General features: G+C 37.1%; 1 protein-coding gene across 1 annotated transcript in view; it reads right to left on the bottom strand.

Annotated features, from left to right (window-relative positions):
• Positions 1 to 27,910, bottom strand: part of LOC123780384 (disintegrin and metalloproteinase domain-containing protein 5-like) — a 140,022-nt gene that overhangs the window by 23,365 nt on the left and 88,747 nt on the right. The window contains exons 17-19 of the mRNA XM_087856318.1: positions 12,916 to 12,999; positions 12,125 to 12,236; positions 1,762 to 1,921 (exon numbers count right to left, since the gene is read on the bottom strand). Of these exons, the coding sequence (XP_087712444.1) occupies positions 1,762 to 1,921; positions 12,125 to 12,236; positions 12,916 to 12,999 (356 nt within the window). The remainder of the gene's footprint in view (positions 1 to 1,761; positions 1,922 to 12,124; positions 12,237 to 12,915; positions 13,000 to 27,910) is intronic.

A 27,910-nucleotide genomic window follows, 5' to 3' on the forward strand; every position in this document is an offset into this window, starting at 1 on the left:
ACAAAATAAAACAGACTGTTTTTTCTTTTCTTTCTTGAAGTAGATTAACATGCAGTGAGTGTTATATTAGTTTCAGGTGTACAATATAATGGTTCAACCATTCTATACATTACTCAGTGCTCATCAAGGTAAGTGTACTTTTAATCCCCTTCATCTCTTTCACCTGTCCCCCTCACCAACCTCCCTTCTGGCAACCAATTTCATTTTTGTATTTAGGAGTCTGCTTTTTTGTTTATCTTTTTAAAAATTGTTTGTTCCTTTGTTTTATTTCTTAAATTCCACATATGAGTCAAATCAAATGGTATTTGTCTTTCTCTGATTGATTTATTTCACTTAGTATTATACCCTCTAGGTTCATTCATGTTGTTGCAAATGGCAAGATCTCATTCTTTTTATGGTTGAGTAATATTCCATTGTGTATATATACCACACCTTCTTTATCCATTCATCTAAAGATGGATGCTTAATATTAGAAGAAATGCCATCATCCACCTTGTTTTGTTGATTAGCTTCTCTAACCTTCATTTTACATTTATCCAATTACTTATAGGCCCACATTTGTATAGACATGCCCTCTGATTCTATGATACCCCTAACTCCTCAGGTCAAATTAAGCCTAAACCTTAAAGTAGCAGTAAAAAATTTAAGTTAATTTTTCTATAGATTTCTATTTTTTTTTCTTTCTCTCATAACACATATTTGTGTCTTCTCTTGCTATCATTTCTTGGAACTTAACTAGAGGTAAATACTTCTGTGGAAAAATACCATAAATTATGAATACAGGGCTTAATAACTATGTCTAAATATTTATGTGACTGATTAAAGATAATGTGATTTCACTTACTGATTTGGTATACCCAAAAATTTATGATACATTGGAAAGCTATTATTATCTCCCATTTTGTAGAGTTATAGAGAGTAATTTTAAGAACAATAGAGATTAAATAACTTGCTCAAGGTATCATAGTTTCTGCTTGCAAGATTTAGGAGTTAAAACTAGGTTTTCTGAGGCTAAATGTAATTTCTTTCCCATTTCCTGATGCTGCCTCCTGTCTCCTAGCCTGTGTTTTGAACTGGACATGTAATTTCTGGTTAAGAAATGACTTTACAAACTAGCAGCATCAATACTTAGGAAAATATTGTGGAAGCAGGTTCATAAATATCATTTTCAGTTGAGAGAGCTGTTCTAATAAAGTTGTCTGACAATCTGTATCTAAAAAATTTGTCTTTTGAAAGTTGCCTTGAAATGCAATGTTATATACTCTCAGAAGCCTTTGGACGATAGACTATTAATAAGACTATTTAGACAGTGTTGGCAGACTAAGAGGCTGCCACTATACTCTTGGCAGTCATATCTCCAAGTGATTCTAATGGTAAAATGAATGGTTTTAGTAATGAGTAAAACTAGAAAAAAAAAAAAGGAAGACATTAAACTGGCTTGAAATGTATCATTAGACCTCTCCTTATATTGTTCTACCTACAATGTTGGATTATTCCTGATGAAACATGAGTACTTTTTCACTGACACATTGAATTTAAGATTTTATTTATTTATTTGACAGAGAGAGACAGCGAGAGAGGGAACACAAGCAGGGGGAGTGGGAGAGGGAGAAGGCAGCTCCCCGCTGAGCAGGGAGCCTGATATGGGACTTGATCCCAGGACCCTGGGATACAACCTGAGCTGAAGGCAGACGCTTAATGATTGAGTCACCCAGGCACCCCTTGACTCACTGAATTTAGTAAGAGTAAACATATATATACCTCTCACTTTCAGTTTCCTCTCTGTAGCACAAATCTCTTATTGTATTCTGCTTTATTAAAACAATGGCAGTAATGATGAGCACAGGCAGAGAAATGTAGAAAATTAGTAGAAATCGGTGTTTTGAAGGAGTCTTATTTTGTTCCCTCAAGTAGCTTTTACCTATAATGGAAAATAGCCATTTCAAATTATGTTAGAGATTGTATTAACCAAACAAAAATGTGACGAGGATATCATTACCAACATTATTCTCAAACACTAAACATTTCACTCATATAGAGTATAAATATAATAAATATTAAATATTAACATATAAAATGGACTGTTACTAGTGCTTTACTGATGTCTATGAGTTTTCAACATTACATCATATAGTGATTTATTTGATTGAAGAGAATCTTTCATAAGTATGTGTTTAATAACAGCAAAGATTTTATCAATTTCTTTCTGATATAGCTTATCCAAAATTCAAACATGTATACCACAGAGAGTATTGGGATTGTACCTATATATGATAATTAAATCTGGGAGGTGTGGCATTTAATTTCTCTCACATTACTAAAATATTTTTCTAAAATTTAAAAATTAGTAGCCATTAAATAACTTAATTATTTAACTAAGTTCTTTAGTCAAATATATAGCAATAGAAAATTGTTAAAATGGCTCTAGAATTATTTTGTAGAATGCATGGCTAAAGCTGGCTTTGACCCATTTCTGTCCAACTAATGTTAATGTCACATTTTTCTCATCCATTCTCTCTTTTTTTTTTTAAGATTTATTTATTTATTTTAGAGAGAGTGAGCACATGTGTTTGTGCATGCATGCAAGTGATGGGGGGAAAGGGCAGAGCGAAAGAGTCTCCAGCAGACACCACACTGAGTGAGGAGCTGATGCAGGGTATGATCTCCTGAGTTGAGATCAAGAGTCTGATGCTTAACTGAATGAGCCACCCAGGTGTCCCTCCTCATCAGTTCTATTCATTCTCAGCTGACATCTGTATTCATTCCTGAGCATTTGATCTATGTGTCACCTCAATTTCCACCTCTTTGTACATACCAGCCACCTATCTGGGTTTATAATATATCAAACTCTGCTTTCTCCACAATTTATTGGCATGTTGTTTTTGTCGTTTTTATTTGGTATAGAATACTGTTCTGTCAGTTCTCTGCCAGTTGAAATAATGGGGAAGCTGACAGATAGAAGAGCCACCCCCAGCTATAGTCATGCATGATCCCAGCTCCGTATGCTCCTCTTAGAACTGCCTCAGGGCTTCACAAGATAAAACCTGTGAGCCATGAACCTGGATAATTAGCTGAGGAGATTTCTAAGAAAAAAGTTGAAGGTACAGTCCAGGTCCTCCCAACTGCTTACAGTAAATTTGAGAGCAGATCAATGAGTTGAAGAAGTGTTCATCAGAGAAGTACCAGAACTTAGAGACTTGGAGAATTCTCAGCCTGACCATTGCAAAAAAATGAGCAAACATGTTTTAGAGAGAATGCCTAATGTGTGGCTGGAAAGTCATTTGATATTGAGATTATTGCATCTTAGTGAACCATCTTAGCAGCCATCTCAGCAGAAGCAAGGAATAGAGATGAGATCATAAATGCAGAAACACTGCCAGGTTGGACCTCAAGGAATAGGATGGGACAGTACAGCCATTTGGCTGCCAATATACTACATTCTTCAAGAAAAGAGAAGAACGCTCCAAAGGTGAGTCAGAGATCATCAGGGTTTTCTCACCTATCACAGACCCAGAAGCTTCCCTCCTTGGTTTCAGCTAGGCTGCCCCAGGCCAGTGCAATGAGACACGGAGGCTGCAAATTGTTGTGCGGGCAGGGCCAAAGGGGTGGGGTAGATATCACTGAAGACTATGCAGTGATGTTGCCACTACAGTGGGTCTGGAGGACAGAATATCAAGCCAAAGAGGATATTCTTGAAACTTAAAAATCTAATGGAAGTTAGCTTGCTAGGTTTTATATTCATTGGGATCTGTCATCCTATCCTTCTTTTCAATTTCTTTCTTTCAGAATGAGAATGTCTATCCTATGCCAGTCTCACTGCTGTTTTTTTGGAAGCACATAACTGGTCCAGTTTTATGGGCTCACAACTGAAAGGAATTTTGCCTCAGGATAAATCATATCTCGAGTCTCATGCATACCAGATTACATGATACTTAGATGAAACTTTGTATTTGGAGTTGGTGACAGAAAGGGTTAACACTTTTGGAGCTGCTGAAGTGGGGGTACCTGCATTTTGCATACGAGGAGGACATGAATTTGAGAGGACTATAGGATGGAATTTTATCGACTGAATTGTTTTCCAAAATTCATATGATGAATTGAAGCCCTAATGCTCAGTGTGATGGTACTTGGAGAGAAGACCTTTGGGAGGTAATTAGGGTTAAGTGAGGTCATAAGGGTGAGGTCCTAATCTGATGGAATTTGTTAGACCAAAGGGTTCTCTCCCTCCACATGCACAGAGAAAAGGCCATGCAAGGACTCAGCAAGGTGGCGGCCACGTGCAAGCCAGGAAGAGAGTTCTCATCAGAAAACAAATTTGCCAGCACACTGATCATAGATTTCTAGCTTCATCAACTGTGAGAAAATGAATTTCTATTGTTTGAGACACCCAGTCTGTGGTCTTTTTGTTATGATAGCTCAAGCAGATGAATACAGTGTATTTTCATGAAAATATAGATGAGGTTATTTATTCCCCAGTGCATTCCTTAAAGGAGAAATAGCCGTGGAACTCCTATTAAAACTTTCCTTCCCAGAAACATTCACTTCCTAATTAACATTCCTGACTTGAAATACAATAGGAAGAGATGTTATTTTCTCAATAAGATAAACATTGAATCAAAAGCAGAATCCTTTTCATGATAAAATATTGGAAGTTTCCCTAGGAATAAAATAATGGTAAAATAATCTTTTGTGATTATTTCCTTTTATTCTGAATGGATTACCCAGGGCAATTATGAGATGGGGTGGAGATTAACTAAAGAAGAGGAAGGAAAGAAATTATTATTATTAAAAAGATGTGGCAAAATTATTATTAATTGCAGTTACATTAGTTAACTGCCTTAAAAACTAAAAGACTTTTGAAAATAGTGATAACCCATTGATAAAATGTATGTACAAAAATCTGTAGGCTTCCTATACGTAAAAAGTAACAAATTAAAAAACACTATAACAGAAAGACCTTCTGATAACAATTTTCAACAAAATGATACTCTTAAAAATGAAAAAGGTAATTTCTGATCCAAAGATCATTTTATACTTATAGAGAGATCAAAACCACAATGAGTTATCAGCTTACACCCATCAGAATGACTACTATTTGCAAATCAGAAAATAATAAGTTTTGGTGAGGGTGTGGAGAAACTGGAAGCCTTGTGCACTGTTGGTGGGAATGTAAAATAAAGCATCCTCTGTGCAAAACAGTATGGAGATTCTTCAAAAAAATTAAACATTGAATTATCATATTATCTAACAATTCCACATCTAGGTATATGCCCCAGATAATTGAAAGCATGGACTCAAACAGATACTTATACACCTATGTTCATAGCAGCACTATTCACAATCACTAAAACTTGGAAGTAACCCTATTGTCCATTGAAAGATGAATGGATAAGCAAAATGTGGTACATACATGTAACGGAATATTATCAGCCTTAAAAAGAAAGGGAATTATGGTGCCTGGGTGGCTCAATCAGTTAAGCATCAGCCTTCAGCTTGGGTCATGATCTCAGGGTCCTGGGATCAAGCCCCTCATCCTGCTTCCTGCTCAGCAGGGACTCTGCTTCTCCCTCTGTTACTTGCCTCTGCTCCTGCTCTCTCTCTCTCTCAAATAAATACAATTTATAAAAAAATTTAAAGGAATTATGACACATCTTCCAACATGAACTTTGAGGACATTGTGCTAAGTAAAATAAGCCAGATACAACGTGAAAAATACTGTATGATTCCACTTATGTGGGGTCTCAGAAGTAGTGAAATTCAAAGACACAGAAAGTAGAATGGTGGCTGCCAGGAGCTAGCGGAGAAGGGAGTGGGAAGTTATCATTTAATGAGTTTACACTTTAGCTCATCAAGATGAAGAGTTCTGGAGATGGATGGTGGTTGCACAACAATGGACTTAATGTCCCTAAATTACAGACTTAAAAATGGTTAAAATGGTAAATTTTAAGTTATGTAGTATTTTACAAGTAAACATACATATGTAAATATGTGTATATGTTAGAAAGGGTCAAAAATATCAGTAAAATAGATCTCCAAGTGTGATGAAAGAGCAATACACAGCAGAATTATAAATTTCCCATAACCATAGGTAAATGGGAAGCTTCATGAAATTAAAGAGATGCAAATGGATTTCTTTTTACTACTAGCTTATCATGGATTAAAAAGGTTGATAACAACTCCTGAAAGTCAACAAGAATGTATAGTATTATTAGTGGTAATTTCTTGAGTTAGGATTACATAAACATTTTTGAAAGAAAAATGTTAATGTGAAATTAAAATATACTCTTTATTATTTTATATATTAAGTAGACAAGTAGACAAAAGTAAAGGAGAATTTAGATTCTAGAATATGCAAACAACAAGTAACTCAGACACACAAACACACATATATATTCAATTATGTGCATTGTATATTTATGTAGTTATATCTATATAAGTAATGCTGTAAAATGGTTATACATTCTTTAGAATTTTCATGAAATATTAACACAAGTTGATAATGTATTGGATGCAAATAAAGCCATCATAAATTCCATAATTTTACTTTTTTCCAAGCCATATTTTGTTAAGGTAAGCCAGTGATATACAAAATAAATAGAATAAGGGTATTAAAGAAACTATGTCCCTTAAGATCACCTTGCCTCTCGTCTTTATACACCAAAATGCATTTGACATCACAAGGGCTTCCCCCACATTGAGTCCAGGGCTCATCTTTGTCTGGGTTCAGGGCCCCAGAAGGGACAATTTGGGGACAGAAAATGCATGCAGCCAGATGGCATACTAGCCCAGGGCTTTCAGAGTAGACCTACAGACCCCAGAATACAAGGATAAAGACAGAATCTATGGCAGTTGAGTAAATGAAATTTACTGGATTGAAATTTAACTGGATTGAAAGAGTCCCCTGATCCCAGGCTCAGGCACCACCACTGTCATCAGGACCCAGAGTGACTTAGGGAACCAAACATGAACATGTGCCTCAGATGCTTCAAGTGGTCATATGCAAAGTCTCAAATACTGAAATATCCACTCCTGAGATGGGAAATTTTCTGAGTTATGGCAACTGGTTAGGAGGGTTGAAGCAAAAGAAGAAAATCCACACGGAAGCTGAAAAAATAGGGATTAAAAGCAACATTGTTTGGTGTCAAATGAATAAAGTATAAATTATCTGCCTTCCGTAGTTTCTGTTTTTAACTGACTGCTGATGTCAACAATTGCAATTTGTGATTCATTCTGAGTGATGTGACTTAAGTGTACAACCTGAGGGGATTGAAATCCTTAATAGTCCATCTTTGCCTTAGTCTTTGGATTAACTGTTGTGCTTTATGTCAACAGAGTGCTAATTTAATTTTTCATATTGTCAATATTGTAATCGTGTTTCCTAAGAGCTCGGATAATGATAATGATTACAATACTAACACCAGTATGACCCAGACATCACGGATCATGAAGTCTAAATGACTTTTTTTAATGACAGATGGAAGGACACATAAACTGGATTGAAGAAATAAATAAACAGAGCATAATATACAATATGATGAAAATAATTTGGATGCAGAAATAAACCCATACATATATGGTCAATTAATTTACAACAAACGAGCCAAGAGTGCAAAATGGGGGAAAAGACAGTTTCGTAAATAAGTGGCACTGAAAAAACTGGATATTCACATGCTAAAGAATAAAACTGGACTATTTTATATCATAAACAAATATTAACTTAAAATGTTTTAAAAACTTGAATATACCTGAAACCATAAAACTCCAAGAAGAAAACATAGGTGGTAAGCTCCTTGATATTGATCTTGGTGATAATTTTTTGAATCTGACACTAAAAGTAAGGCAACAAAAGCAAAAACAAGTGGGACTACACCAAACTAAAAAGCTGCACAGCAATGGAAATCATCAACAAAATTAAAAGGTAATCCCCTGAATGAGAGAAAATATTTGCCAATAATATATCTGATGAGGGGTTAATATCCAAAATGTATTAAGAATTCATCTAACTCACTAGCAAAAAAACCCCAATAATCCAATTTTTAAATGGGCACAAGATCTGAATAGAAACTTTTCCAAAGAAGACATTCAAATGGCCAGTGTGTACATGAAAAGATGCCCAACAGCACTACTCATCAGGGAAATACAAATGAAAACCATATAACTGCACACGTTAAAATGGCTATTTTTGAAAAGACAAGAAATAACAAGTATTGGTGAGAATATGGAGAAAAGAGAACCCTTGAGCACCATTAGTAAAAATATAAAGTGGCGCAGCCCCTATGGAAACAGTATGGAGGGGGAGGTTAAAAAATTAAAAATAGAACTACCATATGATCCAGCAATTCCATTTTCGAGTATATAGACAAAGAAAATGAAAACACTACCCCAAAACTGTATACGCACTGCCCATGTTCACTGCAGCATTATTTACAATAGCCAAGATATGGACACAACCTAAATGTCCATCAATGAATGAATGGATAAAGAAAATGTGGTCATATCTATATACAATGGAATGTTATTCAGCCATAAAAAGGAATGAAATCTTGCCATTTGTAACGGCATGGACAGATCTTGAGAGCATTACGCTAAGTGAAATAAGACACTAAGACAATATATTTGTATGATCTCGTTAATATGTGGAATCTAAAAAAAAGAAAAAAAGAAAAGACAAGCTCACAGATATGGAGAATAGATTGATAATTGCCAGTGGTGTGGAGGATTGAGTGAAATGGATGAAGGGGGTCAAAGGTACAAACTTCCAGTTATAAAATAAATAATTCCTAGGAGTGTCGTGTACAGCATGGTAACTATAGTAAATAATACTGTATTACATATTTGAAAGTTGCTAAGAGAATAGACCTTAAAAGTTCTCATCACAAGAAAAAAATACCTGTAACTATGTTTGTGATGCATACTAACTAGACTTATAGCAATCATTTCACAATGTATACAAATATTGAATCATTATATTGTACACCTGAAACTAGTATAATGTTATTACGTCAGTTACATCTTAATTTAAAAAAAAAGAATTTGGAATAAGTATGGTGGAGGTGGTGATGTGAAAGCATATTTGGTGGTTGAATCTCAAATTTCTTGGATGAAATAAGTATTTTTAAATCAACTGTATTTTTTTGCTTCCCAAGTTAAAAAAAAAAAAAAAAACTTTTCTCTCCCCAAAAGACACCAATGCCCTGACAAAAATAACTAGCAAATTAGCATCAGCATTGGCACAGCATAGGAACAAGCACACACTGCCCTATCGCTCATTCCCTTCATTGCTCGACAGAGCCAAGCGAAGTTACATTTCCTGATTCACAGATTGCACTAAAATGTCCGGTGGGAGAAAAATGTGAAAATTGTTATAACATCTGTTGACCCTTTAAATGTAGCAATGATTCTGTCATATCTTACCAAGTGAATAAGGCAGCAAAATATTCCCCCAGATCTTAGGTAATTTGATTTTTAAAATGAAGTTTAAAATAAGTTTCTTAATTTCTACACAGATTTTAATGAAATTACAGAAAACATAAAAAAATTTTGTTATCTTGCTCAAATCCAAACTAGGCTTTGTTGATCTGCCTATTTAGCAGGCAGTGCAAATGTAAACTTCTGCAAATCCCATTCAGTCTGTAAGCTTATCAAAGAAAAGGAAAAGATCTTACCTGCGAAATATCCTACACATTTTGGACACAACACTGAATGGAGTGTGATATGCTTACCTGTGATATATGGGCTTTCCTGATGAAAAAGCTTTCAGTCACTTTTAGTTTCTCAAAATGTACAGAAGTTGGTAATGGGATTTTTTAAAACTTTATGAAATGGGAAGGCAATGGCTTCCTCAGACATGGATGCATACAAGATGGCTCTTGGTGTTAACAGCTCTATGAGGTGTGTTAGAATACTGCCCTGGCATAAAATCTTGTTCTTGAAAGGCTGGACAATAAGAATGTACTTCTTTAATTTTTAAATATATTGAGGAGGAAAATAGAAAAGTTGTAGTAAAAACAGAAATCTACATGCTGTTTCTCTGAAACAATTTGATAATCTGTGAATCCTAGGGGAAAAAATTAACTGACTATACTTATGACTCACATTTTTGGAAATAAGATTGCTTCAGAACTCAAAAAATGTAACTAGAAAATGGCAAGCAGTGAAATAGGACCTTCACAGTACCTTTATTAAAATTGTAATTTATTTGTAATTCAATTTAGATTTCACAAATGCAAATTACCTCTATGCTTTCAACCACATTCCCTAGGAAAAAGAGATTTAACCTAGGACATCAAATGTGCTTTAGAGTGCTTAAAAATGATGAGCATTTTTTAAATGGGCAGCCTATATGATGAATTAAATACGCAAAGGAACTAATAGGTACCTGGTCTACCAGAAGACACCTACAGAAAGAAAGCTAATGAATGTTTTTGGAGAGCTGCAAAATAATTTCTACAAGTCTAAAAACCTGCTGTGTCTACTAAAAACAAAAAACAACAAAAAAACACAAAACAAAAAAACAAGTATGTCATGTTCAAAGGCTTTTGTGGGAGATCTTTGGCTGATTGCCATCACAATGGACTGATAGGTCCACTTGAATTCAGTAAATGCCTCTTGATAAAGCAGAGCTTCAAGTCAAAAGGAATTGTACATTTAGCTCTATTCCATTTTGGTGCTGCTTAAAGGAAGGATGTCCAAAAGGTTGCAAGCAATACAGAGAAGTATAATTGGAAAATGACACAGAAAGAGCCAAAAATATATCTGACCATATCATAGGACAGAAGGAATCCTTTTTTTATTTTAAAAAATTGCATTTAAATTAAGTTCAATTACCAATATATAGGGCATCATTAGTTTTTGATGTAGTCTTCAATGACTCTTTAGTGAAAGAAAGAGAAAGAAAGAAGAAAGAAAGAAAGAAAGAAAGAAAGAAAGAAAGAAAGAAAGAAAAAGAAAGCAAGCATCCTGTCACTGTTCTTCTTTATTAAATATAGGGCAAACTTTTAATTTTTCATATTATATTTATATTCCTGTTTTGAAAATTTTTACAATTATGAATATTAATAATATACAATAGGATAGCCTGCAAAATTTAAATATCCAGTAAAGACCTTTTTAAAAGTCTTTAAAACAGCTTTAAAAAAGCTATTTCAAAGGATATAAAATATTTTCATTATAAAATATTGTTACATTTTTGCTCACATATAAATTATTTGCTTAATTGGTTGTAGTATAAACGACCATCAATTGACACTGGTAACTAGCTCTATTGTTGTTTTGCCTAAATAATAGCATTTACATAAAAAAAATCAATAATACAGAATATGTAATTTTAAATAAATATCAACTTTACACATATTTATGTGAAAATAATATGTGTATAATTATGTTACATGTTAAAATATTATTCCTTTTTTTTTTTTTTGGTCTGATATACAGTCTAATATGGCTGTGTGTTAACTCTGTAAAAAGTTGGTCACCCTAGGTATGCCTTCCCCCAAGTATCCAAGCTTCAAGTAAATCTGCCAAGGAGTTTCAGTATTTATTTGCCCCAAAAGGAAAGGGGGTGAGGGTGGACAGCCTCTGCTCCCAGGTTATTCTAGGTGGGCTCCAATATCTTCTACAACCAGGGAATATCCCCCAGGTATCCCCAGTCCTATCCAGGGCTGCTTAATCTCCAAATACTACTCAGGAGCTCCAGGGGAGAGATTCTAGAGAGGATAGTCCAAAAGATTGGACTGGAGTCCTTACAATGCAGCAAAAAGGAATAAAAGATAACCTGAAAGAATCTGGTGGCATTAATATAACAATGAATACTAACACACGCTATTTAAACCAGAAATGTATGAGACAATCCAAAGGGAACAATCTAAATTAACTAGTCAAATTTTATGCACTGGAATTTCTACTTTTGCCTAACACTGGGTACACATTTTGTTAGTAAACCATGTCACTGCTGATATGAAAAGTACAGAAGACACTTCTACTGTCTTAGATTTTTAAAAATCTTACAAATAAAACAAAAACATGTTTGTTGGTATCAGTTGCTTTGTAACCTAGTTTGGAACCTATACTTTAATTTTTTCTTGTACATATCATCTTTGATTAATGAAATTTGAAAGAAACTAACCAGATGGAGCCTTGTGCCCATCATCTATACTTCCAAATTCTCCCTTCTTCTCCAGGCATGTAGGAGGATCAAACCCCTTTTCACACTGGCAATGATTTAAATTGTTGCAAACCTGCAGTAATCAAAAAATAGAACAATCATTTTTTATGGACAATGATGGTTTTCAATAGAGACCAATGAATATTCTATACTTATTTAACAGAGAATTTATTTCAGAGAATTTATTCATTCCAGAGAATTTAACTTAAACAGACAAATTCAATAAATTTTCACAAATTTTCTCTTGAAATTGTCCATACTTTAGAAAGTATATTTAGCTTCTGCTGACAAAGCAATTTTTAAAAAAATTCTTCAGCTCTTTCCATAGGCAGACCCAAATACTGAAGTTACCAGTAACATGCCACTAATTATCACTTAGTTGCTGGTTTCACAGAACAGCCCAGACTCTGAATCAACAAGCAAGACTAGAAAGAAAATTCTAACGGCATTTGTTTACCAATTTCTACTTTCTTTCTATGAAAATAAGATCATTTTGGTTATATAATAATACACAGTGCACATAGCATATCTGTTCCTTATATTTACCAAACACTTTATACATTCAGAATCCTACTTTATCTTCTCTAATAAATAGTTTGTCAAGACTTCTTAAGAAAATAAGATTGAAGCTATAAATTATAGACTCTGCCAAGCGGCATGAAAATCATTTTAATGATTTTTTAAAAAATCTCTGAACTGTTTTACAGCATTGTTCAGAGCATCTTGCTAAAATGAAAATTGAAATTACTTACTCCATGGCTATTGCAATAAGTAGAATTGCACTGTGCAGTTGGTATCTGGTATTGCGCTTCCACACAGGCAAATCTGAGACAATACTAAAAGCAAAAGGAAGTGAGGAATAGTCACACAATTGGATTGTGTGTATGGGTAATACATAATAAAAATTCAAGAAAGTTTCAGAATTCATATTATCAAGAATGGGCATAAAAACAAAAAATAAAATAAGGTAATAATTGAAACATTGAAATAAATGTGAAATAAGCAATGTGACTTCAGATTTTAAAGGTGTAACCATATATGAGAAGTTAGAAGTTTTATTTTCTTACCATCTAGCACTTCAAGTCCACTTAAAAATGGAAGTATCTAGAAAAAAAATTAGACTAGACCCTGAGTTCAAGAACTATCCAAGAACCATTTAAAAAATACCTATGCCCAGGCTCCACCTGAGACATTTCTATCAAAATCTCTGGGTGCAGGGTCCACATGATTATTGGAACAACTAAGGGGGAGAACTATGAGGTGGGAGGTGGGGGTCGTAAAATCATGGTTATGAGTAGCACAGGAAGATATTTAACTATTCCATGAGAAAAAATGATGAGAAAGAGAACAGCAAGTATAACAGATAATTATATGAGGTAATAGGGCAATGAGAGACTCCAAACTATGAGGGGAAGGCCTCCGAAGCAAATGAGTGTTTCATGTGTGAATTTACAGTGTTCCAATTTATAGCATTAATTTTTGTGCCCTTTCCTAGTTATTGAAAAAAATTTTGGTACATTCAGTACTTGGTGAAAGGGTATTATTTTTTGAGTGAATTTTGTCTTTGGATCATAATAACAACCAGGTATGTGAAAAGAAGAGGACCAGGACCCTGGGAAAAAGAGATTTGGGCCAATATCCTTTAGAATTCAAGGGAAGAGAGACCTCAGATCATATTTGTATTCCCTGTACTTCCAGAGGAACAAGATATGATAGAAACTTTCGTTATTTTCATGGACTATTATTAAAAGGTATTATAGAGAAATACATTTGAATTTAGCAAGCACAATTTGTGACTTTCTCTCAAAAAAGGTATGTCAGAAAAAGACAAATATCATATGCTTTCACTCATGTGGACTTTAAGAAACAAAACAAAGGGGAAAAAAAGACAAAAAAGAAAAAAGAAAAAAAACCACCCCAGGCTCTTAAATACAGAGAACAAACTGTTGATGCCAGAGGTGAGGTGGGGGAATGTGCCCCTGACACAAATGTAACACTATGTGTTAACTATACTTGAATTAAAAAATACAATACAGTAAAATAAAAAGTTCAAAAATATGTTAATTTAACTTTCCATTGTATCTCTTGGAATTAATAGTTCATAGGATTAATTAGAATATTAAGCTGCTATTATATATATAATTAATTTAATAAGTGTCAACTTTTTAATAATCTAAAAATTATTTTATGCTATATTATGTGTTAATACTGTTTTCCTATTTTTTCTTCTTTTCAAATTTTTATTTAAATTCTAGTTAGTTAACATACAGTGCAATATTGGTTTCAGGAGTAGAATTCAGTGATTCATCACTTAATCACAACACCCAATGCTCATCATAGTAAGTACCCTCCTATGGGGGTGCCTGGGTGGCTCAGTCGGTTAAGTGTCCCACTCTTTATTTTGGCTCAGGTCATGATTTCAGGGTCCTGGGATCAAGCCCTGCCTCAGGCTCCGTGCTCAGCAGGGAGTCTGCTTGAGGATTTCTCTCCTTCTCCCTGCTCCCCTCATCCCCCACACTCATGTGCATGGTCTTTCTCTCTAATAAATAAATCTTTAAAAACAAAAAACAAAACTAACAACAACAGCAAAAAACAAGTGCCCTCCTACTATACATCAACCATCTAGCCAATCCCACCCACCTCCATCCATCAACTCTGTATGTTCTCTATCTTTAAGAGTCTCTTATGGTTTGTTTCCCTCTCTCTTTTTTCTTTTTCCCCCTCCCATATGTTCATCTGTTTTGCTTCTTAAATTCCACATATGTGTGAAATCATACAGTATTTGTCTTTTCGACTGACTTATTTCACTTAGCATAATACACTATAGCTCCAACCATGTCATTGCAAATGGCAAGATTTCCTTCTTTTTGATGGCTGAATAATATTCCATTCTATATCTACCTGTCTTTTATATCCATTCATCAGTCAATGGACATTTGGGCTCTTTCCATAGATTGGCTATTGTTGATAATGCTGTTATAAACATCAGGGTGCATGTATCCCTTTGAATTCATATTTTTTGTGTTCTTTGGGTAAATACGCAGTACTGTGATTAGAAGATCAAAAGATAGTTCTATTGTTAACTTCTTGAGGAACTCCATACTATCTTCCAGAGTGGCTGCACCAGTTTGCATTCCCACCAAAAGTGCATGAGGGTTCCTTTCCCTTCACATCCTCCCCAACACTTGTTTCTTGAATTTTTGATTTTAGCCTTTCTGACAGGTATGAGGTGATATCTCATTGTGGTTTAGATTTGCATTTCCCTGATTATCTCTGATGTTGAGCATCTTCTTATGTGTCTGTTGGCCAACTGGATGTCTTCTTTAGAGAAATTTCCTTTTATGTCTTCTGCCCATTTTTAATCGGATTATTGTTTTTAGATGTTGGGTTGTATAAATATTTTCTATATTTTCGGCACTAATCTTTTATCAAATATGTCATTTGCAAATATCTTCTCCCATTCTGTAGGTTGGCTTTTAGTTTAGTTGGTTGTTTCCTTTACTGTCCAGAAGCTTTTTATTTTGATGTAGTCCCAACAGTTTGCTTTTGCTTTTGTTTCCCATGTCTCAGGAGACATCTAGAAAGATGTTGCTATGGCCAATGTCAGAGAAATTACTGCCTGTGCTCCCCTCTGGATTTTAATGGATTCCTGTCTCACATTTAGGTCCTTAATAAATTTTGCATTTATTTTGTGCATGGTGTAAAAAAGTGGTCCAGTTTCATTCTTTTGCTTGTAGCTGCCCTGTTTTCCCAAGACCATTTGTTGAAGAGACTGTCTTTTTCCCATTGCATATTCTTTCCTCCATTGTTGAAGATTGCCATATAATTGTGGGTTTATTTCTGGGCTTCTATACTGTTCCATTGATCTAGGTGTTTATTTTTGTGCTAGTACCATGCTGTCTTGATCACTACAGCTTTGTAATATATTTGCAGTCTGGAATTATGATTCCTCCAGTTTTGTTTTTCCTTTTCAAGATAGTTTTGGCTCTTCAGGGTCTTTTGTGGTTCCATGCAAATTTTAGGACTGTTTTTTTCTAGTTCTGTAAAAAAATGTTTTGATAGGGATTGCATTAAATCTGTAGATTGCTTAGGATAGTATAGACATTTTAACAATATTTGTTCTTCCAATCCATGAACATGGAATGTCTTTCCATTTCTTCATGTCATCTTCAATTTCTTTCATCACTATTTTATATTTTTCAGAGTACAGGACTTTTACCTCTTTGGTTAAGTGTATTCCTAGATATTTTATTATTTTTGGTGCAAATGTAAATGGGATTGTTTTAATTTCTTTTTCTAATGCTTGATTATTAGTGTTTAGAAATGCAACAGATTTTTGTACATTGATTTTGTATACTGTGACCATACTGAATTCATTTATCACTTCTAGTAATTTTTTGGTGGAGTCTTTAGGGTTTTCTATATATAGTATTATGTCGTCTGTAAATAGTGAAAGTTTTACTTCTTCCCTACCAGTTTGGATGCTTTTTTTTCCTTTCTCGGGTCTGATTGCTATGGGTAGGACCTCTAGTACTATGTCGAATAAAAGTGGTGAGATGGGACATTCTTGTTTTTTTCCTGACCATAGAGGAAAAGCTCTGTTCTTCCCCATTAGGATCATATCATATTAGCTGTGGGTTTTTCAGATGTGGCCTTTATTGAGTCATGTTTTTATCATGAATGGATGTTGTACTTGATCAAATGCTTTTTCTGCATCTATTGAAATGATCATATGGATTTTATCCTTTCTCTTATTGATGTGATATATCATGTTGATTGACTTGCAAATGTTGAACCACCCTTGCAACCCCAGAATAAATCCCAGAATAAATAGATCACAGTGAATGATTCTTTTAATTATTGTTTGATTTGTTTTGCTAACATTTTGTTGAGGATTTTTGCATCTGTGTTCATCAGGGATATTGGCTGTAGTTCTTTTTCTGAAGCATCTTTATTTGGTTTTGGAATCAGGGTAATGCTGGCCTCATAGAATAAATTTGGAAGCTTTCCTTCCACTCCTATTTTTTGTTAAATTTTGAAAAGTATAGGTATTAAACCTTCTTTAAATGTTTGGTAGAATTCACATGTAAAGCCATCTGGTCTTGGGCTTTTGTTTTTTGGGAGTTTTTTGATTACTGATTCAATTGCTGGTAATCAGGTTGTCCAAATTTGCTATTTCTGGTGTCTAATTTTGTGCCAGTACCATAGCACTGGGTTTTCTGGTTCAACTTTGGTAGTTTTTATGTTTCTAGGAATTCATCCGTTTCTTCTAGGTTGTCCAGTTTGTTACCATATAATTTCTCATACTATTCTCTTATAGTCCCTTGTATTTCTGTGGTGTCAGGAAGTCATGCACACACAAGTAAGGAATAACTTAGGACCAAAAAAATCATAAAGGAGAATTTATAGGAAATTTTAAAAATGGCACAATAATCAAATAACAATTCATTATGACTTTGAGTCGAGACAAGATAACACAGACCTATTTCTCTGTGTCCATGTTAGGCACAATTATAAAACATTATAAAATTAAAAACCACTGAGAGACAACCAGAAGAACTCAATGGTGGTGAGAAAAAGGGTGAGCTGGTTTGAGACCCGAACTGGAAGAACAACACAGCAGCAGAGCATCTTGTGCTTCTCCCCATGTCCCCTCTGCTCCAACCAAACAGAAGAAGTCTATTTTTGTGTCAATACTATGCTGCCTTGATATTACACTGCCACAAAAAAGGATTAGACCTTGACATTTGTGCAACATGAATGGATTTAGAAGTTATTATTCTAAGTGAAAGAAGTCAGACTGAGAAAGACAAATGCCATATGATTTCATTCATATGTGGAATCTAAAACACAAATGAATAAACAAACAAAAAGCAGAATCAGACCTATAAATACAGAGAACAAAGTGATGGTTGACAAGGGAAGTGGGAGGATGAGCAAAATGGGTGAAAGAGTGAGAGATACAGGCTTCTAGTTATGGAATATATAAGTCATGGAATAAAAGGTACAGCATAGGCAATATAGTCAATGGTATTGTAATAGTGTTGTATGGTGACAAATGATAGCTATACTTGTGGTGAACATAGCATAACATATAGAGAATTTGAATGCCTAAATTGTACACCTGAAATTAATGTAACATGTGTCAACTATATCAAATAAAAAATTTTTGATAATTTACAATCACTCAAAAGAAAATGAAAAACACATGTATATGCTTAAATCATGCACAGAATTGGTTTTATGAAGAACACAAAATGATGACGGAAATAATCAAAGAAAGCTTTACTAAATAGAGAAATATACCAGGTTCATGAGTTGGAAGTTTCAACATAACAGAGGTCAATTCTTTACAAACTGATCTATCAAAATACCAGCAAGACTGCTTGTAAGCAAAAACAAGCTTATTCTAAAATGTATATGGACAAGTACAAGCCATAGAATAGCTAAAATAATCTTGACAAAAAGAACAAAATGAAAGGAATCACTCCACCCAATATTAAGGCTTCTTATACAGCAAACGTAATCAATAGTGTGATATTGGTGGAAGAACAGAAAATCAATAAACCAGAGCATAAAACCCCAGAAATATACTCATGTAAGTATGATCAATGGTTTTTGAACAAAAGTGCAAATCTATGTAACAGTTTTTTCCACAAATGGTACTAGAACAACTGCACATCTGTAGTGGCTAATTTTTTTAAAGAATTTTATTTTATTATTATTATTTTTTAATGATTTTGTATTATATTATGTTAGTCACCATACAGTACATCCCTGGTTTCCGATGTAAGGCTTGATGATTCATTAGTTGTGTTTAACACCCAGTGCACCATGCAATACGTGCCCTCCTTACTACCCATCACCAGTCTATCCCATTCCCCTGCCCCCCTCCCCTCTGAGGCCCTCAGTCTGTTTCTCATAGTCCACAGTCTCTCATGTTTCATTCCCCCTTCTGATTACCCCCCTTTCTTTATCCCTTTCTTCCCCTACCGATCATCCTAGTTCTTATGTTCCATAGATGAGAGAAATCATATGATAGTTGTCTTTCTCTGCTTGACTTATTTCACTTAGCATTATCTCCTCCAGTGCCGTCCATGTTGCAGCAAATGTTGAGAACTCGTTCTTTCTGATAGCTGAGTAATATTCCATTGTATATATGGACCACAACTTCTTAATCCAGTCATCTGTTGAAGGGCATCTCGGCTCCTTCCATGATTTAGCTATTGTGGACATTGCTGCTATGAACATTGAGGTGCATATGGCCCTTCTCTTCACTACGTCTGTATCTTTGGGGTAAACACCCAGTAGTGCAATGGCTGAATCATAGGGTAGATCAATTTTTAACTTTTTAAGGGGCCTCCACACTGTTTTCCAGAGTGGCTGTACCAACTTGCATTCCCACCAACAATGTAGGAGGGATCCCCTTTCTCCACATCCTCTCCAACAATTGTTGTCTCTTGCCTTGTCTATTTTTGCCATTCTAACTGGTGTAAGGTGGTATCTCAGTGCGGTTTTGATTTGAATTTCCTTGATGGCTAATGATTTTGAACATTTTTTCATGTGTCTGTTAGCCATTTGTATGTCTTCATTGGAAAAGTGTCTGTTCATATCTTCTGCCCATTTTTTGATTTGTTTGTTTGTTTCTTGTGTATTGAATTTGAGAAGTTCTTTGTAGATCTTGGATACCAGTCCTTTATCTGTAGTGTCATTTGCAAATATATTCTCCCATTCCGTGGGCTGCCTCTTAGTTTTTCTGACTGTTTCCTTGGCTGTGCAGAAACTTTTAATCTTGATGAAGTCCCATAAATTCATTTTATCTTTTGTTTCTCTTGCCTTTGGGGATGTGTCATGAAAAAGGTTGCTTTGGCCGATGTCGTAGAGGTTGCTGCCTATGTTCTCCTCTAGAATTTGATGGATTCCTGTCTCACATCGAGGTCTTTCATCCATTTGGAGTTTATTTTTTGTGTATGGTGTGAGAGAGTGGTCAAGTTTCATTCTTTTGCATGTAGCTGTCCAATTTTCCCAGCACCATTTATTGAAGAGACTGTCTTTTTCCCACCGGATGTTTTTTCCTGCTTTATCAAATATTAGTTGCCCAAAGAGCCGAGGGTCCATTTCTGGGCTCTCTATTCTGTTCCATTGGTCTATGTGTCTGTTTTTGTGCCAGTACCATGCTGTCTTTGTGATCACAGCTTTGTAGTACAGCTCGAAATCCGGCATTGTGATGCCCCCAGCTTTGTTTTTCCTTTTCAACAGTTCCTTGGAGATTCGGGGCCTTTTCTGTTTCCATACAAATTTAAGGACTATTTGTTCCAGTTCTTCGAAAAATGTCCTCGGTATTTTGATCGGGATAGCATTGAAAGTGTAGATTACTCTGGGTATCATGGACATTTTAACTATGTTAATTCTTCCGATCCAAGAGCATGGAATATCTTTCCATCTTTTTATGTCTTCCTCAATGTCTTTCAAGAGTGATTTATAGTTTCTAGAATAAAGGTCCTTTACATCTCTGGTTAAGTTAATTCCAAGGTAACGTATGACTTTTGGTGCTATTGTAAATGGGATGGATTCCGTAATGTCTCTTTCTTCAGTCTCATTATTCGTGTACAGAAATGCAACTGATTTCTGAGCATTGATTTTGTATCCCGCCACGTTACTGAATTGCTCTATAACTTCTAATAGTTTGGGAGTGGCTTCTTTTGGGTTTTCCATATAGAGTATCATTTCCATATAGAGAGACATTTTGACTTCTTCTTTGCCGATTTGAATGCATTTGATCCCTTTTTGTCGTCTGATTGCTATTGCAAGGACTTCTAGTACTATGTTGAATAATAGTGGCGAGAGTGGGCATCCTTGTCGTGTTCCTGATCTTAAGGGAAAGGCTTCCAGCTTTACCCCATTGAGAATAATATTTGCAGTAGGCTTTTCACAGATGGCTTTTATGAGACTGAGAAATGTACCTTCTATTCCTACACTCTGAAGGGTTTTAATCAGGAAAGGATGCTGTATTTTGTCAAATGCTTTTTTGGCATCGATTGAGAGGATCATATGGTTCCTGAGTCTTTCCTTGTTGATATGATGTATCACGCTGATTGATTTGCGAATATTGAACCACGCTTGCATCCCAGGTATGAATCCCACTTGATCGTGATGGATAATCCTTTTAATGTACTGTTGGATTCTATTAGCAAGTATCTTGTTGAGGTTTTGGCATCCATATTCATCAGGGAAATCAGTCTGTAATTCTCCTTTTTGAGGGGGTCTTTGCCTGGTTTGGGGATCAAGGTAATATTGGCCTCATAGAATGAGTTTGGTAGCTTTCCTTCTGTTTCTATTTTTTGAAATAGCTTTAGGAGAATAGGTATTATTTCTTCTTTGAATGTTTGGTAGAATTCCCCAGGAAAACCGTCCGGGCCTGGAGTTTTGTTATTTGGAAGGTTGTTTATCACTGACTCGATTTCTTCATAATTAATTGGCCTGTTTAAGAAATCAATTTCTTCCTGTTTCAGTCTTGGTAGTTTTTAGGTTTCCAGGAAGGATTCCATCTCTTCCAGATTGCTTAGTTTATTGGCATATAGCTGTTGATAAAAATTTCTAATAATCCTTCCAATTTCAATGGTGTTGGTCGTGACCTCTCCTTTTTCATTCGTAATTTTAATAATCTGGGTCCTTTCTCTTTTTTTTTTGGATAAGTCTTGCTAGTGGTCTGTCAATTTTATTGATTCTCTCCAAGAACCAGCTTCTAGTCCTGTTGATCTGCTCTACTGTACTTCTGGTTTCTGCTTGATTGATTTCAGCTCTAATTTTGGTCAACTGCTTCCTCGTGCGTGGATTAGGCCTGTCCCTCTGTTGCTGTTCCAGCTTCTTGAGGTGAGAATATAAAAACTGCATTTTAGATTTTTCTATTCTTTTGAGTGAGGCTTGGATGGCTATGTATTTCCCCCTTAGGATTGCCTTTGCAGTATCCCATAGGTTTTGGACTGTTGTATTTTCATTCTCATTGGTCTCCATAAATTGTTTAATTTGATTTTTGATTTCCTGGTTTATCGAGTCATTCTTGAGCAGGATGGTTCTTAGTCTCCAAGTGTTTGAGTTTCTTCCAAATTTTTCCTTGTGGTTGAGTTCCAATTTCAGAGCGTTGTGGTCTGAGAATATGCAAGGGATAATTTCAATCTTTTGGTATCGGTTGAGACCTGTTTTGTGTCCCAGAACATGGTCTATTCTTGAGAATGTTCCATGGGCATTAGAATAGAATGAGTATTCTTTGGTTCTGGGGTGTAGTGTTCTATACATATCTATGAGGTCCAACTCGTCGAGTATGGCATTCAAAGCCTTTGATTCTTTGCTTAGTTTTTGCCAGGGTGTTCTGTCTATTTCTGATAGTGGAGTGTTGAGGTCTCCTACTAATTAATGTATTTTTATTTATATGTCTCTTTATTCTGGTTAAGAGTTGGCTTGTGTATCTTGCTGCTCCCCTGTTGGGGGCATATATATTTATAATTGTCATATCCACTTGTTGGATACTTCCCTTAAGAATAATATAGTGCCCTTCTGCATCTCTAACTATAGTCTGTAGTTTAAAATCCAATTTATCTGATATGAGAATTGCTACCCCAGCTTTCTTTTGAGGTCCATTTGTGTGAAAGATGGTAGTCCATCCCCTTACTCTCAGTCTGAATGCATCTTTGGGTTCGAAATGAGTCTCTTGTAGACAGCAAATGGATGGGTCATTTCTTTTTATCCAATGTGCAACCCTGTGATGTATTATGGGAGCATTTAAGCCATTAACATTAAGACTGAGTACTGAGAGATATGCTTTTAATTCTGCCATGTTGCCAGTAAAGTATTTGTTTGTATTGGCTGTGACTTTCTGTTCTGTATCACTCTTGGGGCCTTTTTACTTTTATAGAACCCCCCGTAATATCTCCTGTAGGGCTGGTTTCGTGGTTACGAAATTGGTTAGTGACTGGCGATTCTGAAATGTCTTTATTTCTCCATCAATTCTGAATGACAGCCTTGCTGGATAAAGGATCCTTGGCTGCATGTTTTTCTCTGAAAGAGCTTTAAATATGCTCCCCCAACCCTTTCTCTCATTCCAGGTCTGTGTAGACGGGTCTGACGTAATTCTGATGCCTTTGCCTTGGTACATGAGAAATTTCTTTGCCCTGGCCGCTTTCAATACTGTATCCTTGGATCTAATATTTGCGAATTGCTCTATGACGTGACGTGGCGTAGGTTTGTCGTGGTTGAGCTTGGGAGGGGTCCTCTCTGCCTCTTGGACACGAATGTTTGTTTCACTCGCTAGGTTAGGGAAGTTTTCAGCTACAATTTGTTCAAATATCTCTTCTAGACCTCTGTTTTTCTCCACCCCCTCGGGGATGCCGATGATTCTAACCTTGGATTGTTTCATTGAGTCAGTAATCTCCCGTAACCTACATTCGTGGGCCTAGATTTTTTTAAGAGCAGCTTCTATTTTCATTTTTTCCTCTATTAACCCATCCTCCAATTCACTAACCCGTTCCTCTGCTTCTGTGACCCTGGCTGTCAGAGACTCTAGTTTTGCCTGCATTTGGCTCATAGAATTTTTAATTTCTGTCAGATTCACTCTCATTTCTGTCCTTAGGGATTCTATATTCTCAGTAACCTTTTCGTTAATAGTTTTTTCAATTCTGCTCATCATTTTGACCATCATTACTCTGAATTCCATTTCTGATACTTTGGTTACATCCATATCCATTATTTCTGTGGCAGAGGCCACAGACTCACTGTCTTTTTTTTGCTGGGGGAGGGCTTCTCCTTCTTGTCATTCTGATGAGGAGAGGTTGTGGGGGTTGTCCAGAGCCCAAATTATTGACTGGGTCCCAGGCCGTGCCCCTTGTTTTATAGGGATCTTAGGGATGTGGGCTTCTTCTTTAAAGATTTTATTTATTTATTTATGTGGCAGCCAACCAGCGAGAGAGGGAACAGAAGCAGGGGAGTGGGAGAGGAAGAAGCAGGCTCCCAGCGGAGGAGCCCGATGAGGGACTCCTTTCTGGAACGCTGGGATCACGCCCTAAGCCGAAGACAGGCGCTCAATGACTGCGCCACCCAGGCACCCTGGGTTGTGGGCTTCTTGATTTTTCAGCCTGCCTTCTGTGTTCTGGGGGAGGGGCCTGCTGCGCCGATACTCAGGCAACCCTGTTTGGGTAGAGTCTCCGCGTCCCCTGCGAGGGGGGATAGGGATGGGCACTCTCTGAGCCAGTATTTCCAGGCTTTTGTTCTCTGGAGGCTTTCCCTGGCGGTTTGCTGTGCTTCTTCTGAGAGTCAGAGCAGCAGCGGCCAAATTTCAGCCTCTGTCACGGAACAGAAGGATTGTGGCCCATTCTCTACTAATGTTCTGGCCACTTTAACTCTGTTACTGTTGGTGCTGCTCAACCCTGTAGCGTCCCGGGATGTGTGCCCCACACCCGGCGTCCCAGCCCTCACTTCCAGGGCCGGCGCATCTCTGTCCTTTGTGTTTCTAACGCCACCAGCCGCCCCGCGCACGCTCCGGAAGCTCCCGGTCTCAGTCTGGATCCGGTGAGCACACCGGGATTCCGGTGTTCCGCGAGATGCCTGGTGGCGCGCACACCCGGCTCACGGTCTCAGTCTGCTGTTTTGTGGGTGCCGACAGAGAGCCCGCCCGCTCCCCCGTGCAAGTGGCTACTGCTTCCTGGCGCCCAAACACGGCGGCTCCCTCCCCCTTCCGTTTATCTTCCGATATCTGTGCACAGTTTCATGGCTCCCCACTTCGTACCTCAATACTCAGCGCTGGAGATGTTCATTTGTAGAGATCCAGATGCATCTTCCTGCGTCTCAGGCTGGTTCCGTGGTTGTTTAGGCTGGTCTGGTACCTAACCAGCTCGACTTGGGGGACCGGCTGAAAAAGGTGTCTCCTACTCCTCCGCCATCTTAACTCCTCCTCCTCCGCTTAGGAAGGAACAGTGAGTGAATGGGATCTGTAGTGGCTAATTTTAAGTGTCAAGTTGGCTAGGCTATGATGCACAGTTGTTTGGTCAAACACTAGTCTAGATTGTGATGTGAAGATATTTTTTACATGTAATTAACATTTAAATAGGTAAAGATTTTGAGTAAAGCAAATTACCCTCCATAATGTGGGTGGGACCCATCCAATCAGTTGAAGGCCTTAAGAGCAAAGACTGAGATTTTCCCAAAAAAGAAAGTGTTCTTTTCTGGACTGCAACATAGAAACCAACATTAATTTCCATTCTGCTGCTCTGCAGAATTCAGAATCAAGACTAAAACATCAACTCCTCCCTGAATTTGCAGACTGCCTGATTGTCCTACAGATTTTGAACTTGCCAACTCCCACTGTTAAATGAATTCCTTGAAATAAACTACTCGTTCTGTCTCTGTAAATACACACACACACACACACACACACACACACACACACACACTATTGATTCTGTTTCTCTGGAGAACCCTAATACAATATCCATAGACAAAAAAAAATCATGACCTAAATTTCACACCTCATTCAAAAATTTACTCAAAATAAAAGATGTTTAGGAAAACACAAGGCAGAAAACTTTTGGGTATCTAGGACTAGACAAAGAGCTCTTTAAGTTGACTTGAAAGTGTTTACTCTGAAAGCCCATGAGGAGAATGAAAATTAAGCTACAGATTAAAAGAAAATATTTACAAGCCACATAACAGACAAAAAAAATTAGTATCCAGTATAGAAATCTCAAAACTTGACAATAAAAAAAAAATCTAAGTTAGAAAATGTGAAAAGGACTTCAGGAGAAATTTTACTGACAACAATATATAAATGGCACATAAATGCACAAAAAGATATACATCATTAGCCATTAAGGAAATGCAAATTAAAACCACAATGAGATATCACTATCTACCTATTAGAATGGCTAAAATAAAAATTACTGATAACACCAAATGCTGGTGAAGATGCAGAGAAACTGGGTATCTCATTATTGCTGATGGAGTTAAAGAAGTACAGCCACTCCGGAAAACAGATTTGCAATCCCTTAAGAAATTAAATATACATAGGCCACATGGCTCAGCAACTGCATTCCAGGGGAATGAAAAATTATGTCCACATAAAAACCTCCACAAATGTCAATAGCAACTTTGTTTGTAACAGCTGAAAACTGGAAACAACCCAAATACTTTTTTTTTTTAAGATTTATTTATTTGAAAGAGAGTGCATGTGAGAGTGGGGGTAGGGGCAGAAGGAAAGGGGTATTGAGAATCCTCTAGCAGACTCCCTGCTGAGCACAGAGCCTGATGCAGGGCTTGATCCCAGAATCCTGAGATCATGACCTGAACCAAAATCAAGAGTTGGGCACTTAACCAAGTGAACCACCCAGGTGCCCCCCAAATACTCTTAATGGTTAAGAATGAATGGTTAGGGAGGAAGGTGAGATGGCTGTTTCAACCGGTCCCTTGAATTTAGCTGGATGTCTACCAAAAACCACTCTGAACACCCACGAAATCAGCCTGAGATATAAGAATATATATCTAGATCTTTACAAGCAGAAAAGCACGGCTTTTTGTGAGGTAGGAAGGGTGGAGTCGTCAATCAGCCTGAAGTTACCAGAAGATTACCAGAAGGGGGAGGGAGCCTCCATAAGCAGGCTCCTGGAAAGTGATATAACACCGGAGCGCAAAATTGGAACCCTCAGAAATCTGCTCTAGGGAGAAACATCTCGTCTGAAAGGAGCTCTGGAAATAAAAAGGCAGAATTATAGGGGAAGCACTGTGGTCTCAGGATACTAGAGGCCTCAGAGCCAAAGGGGCTTCCTGGACCAGCAAAGTACATGAGCAGTGAAGCCAGGAAGCAGGTAATGGTCAGCGAGCCCAGGAAGGGTCTCTCAGCTCAGATCGCCATGAACTGCTGGTTGAGAATTGCTCTTCTCTTGGGCAGCCTGAAAAAATCAGAAGCCTGCACCCGCAACCAGGCAAAAACTTGCAGAGCAGGAGCAGCCGTGAAAGGGCTCTAGAGCACCGCCCAGACAGGATCCAGGAGCTGCCACTGCATGCAGGAGCCTGGGGCCACTTGCGATTTTAGAATCATAAAGGGCAGGGATTCTCCAGGGCCCCTAGAACGACCTCTGAGAGAGTCACTGTGGGCGCACACTGTGAGAGGCGCTGGTTTTCAATGGCACACACAGAAACGGAGACTGATGGTCCTGGAGGATAAGGTGAAGAGAGCAGAATAGGAGTCACTGAGGGTGTGTACCGCAGGAGGCTCTGGTTTTCCACATTGCACACAGAAACAGAGACTGTCCTGGAGGATTTAGGGAAAGAGAGCAGGTTGCAATTCTCGGCTCTGGGCCAGAGGTTTGGGTGCAGCCATTTTTGCTCTGACCCTTCAAAGAGGCTCGGACAGCCCACCAGGGAACAAGAGCACAGAGGTCCAGTTCCCGCTGAGCCCAAACCCCCAACAGGGAAAAGGGGAACTCTGCCTAAGCAGAGCTACTTGAGAAACTGCGTGACAGACCCCTCCCCCAGAAGAGGGGCTGGAAGACCAAGAGGACAACAACCCTATGGATCCCATAAGATGGTAAAATCCCAACGCCAGGGAAAATTGTGCATTGAGCTCCAGGCGTTGCCTCACGGCTCCTTCATTTTTCTGATGATACTCTCTTTCTTTTCACTCTTTCTCTTCTGCTTTTTCTCTGTTTTTACTTTTTACCGTTTTCTCCTTTCTACTAGAGGCTTAGTGTGCCAACTTATATT

The sequence above is a fragment of the Ursus americanus genome, chromosome 27, assembly GCF_024610735.1.
Source record: "Ursus americanus isolate L20-20 chromosome 27, mUrsAme1.1.p, whole genome shotgun sequence".
NCBI classification, from domain to species: domain Eukaryota; kingdom Metazoa; phylum Chordata; class Mammalia; order Carnivora; family Ursidae; genus Ursus; species Ursus americanus.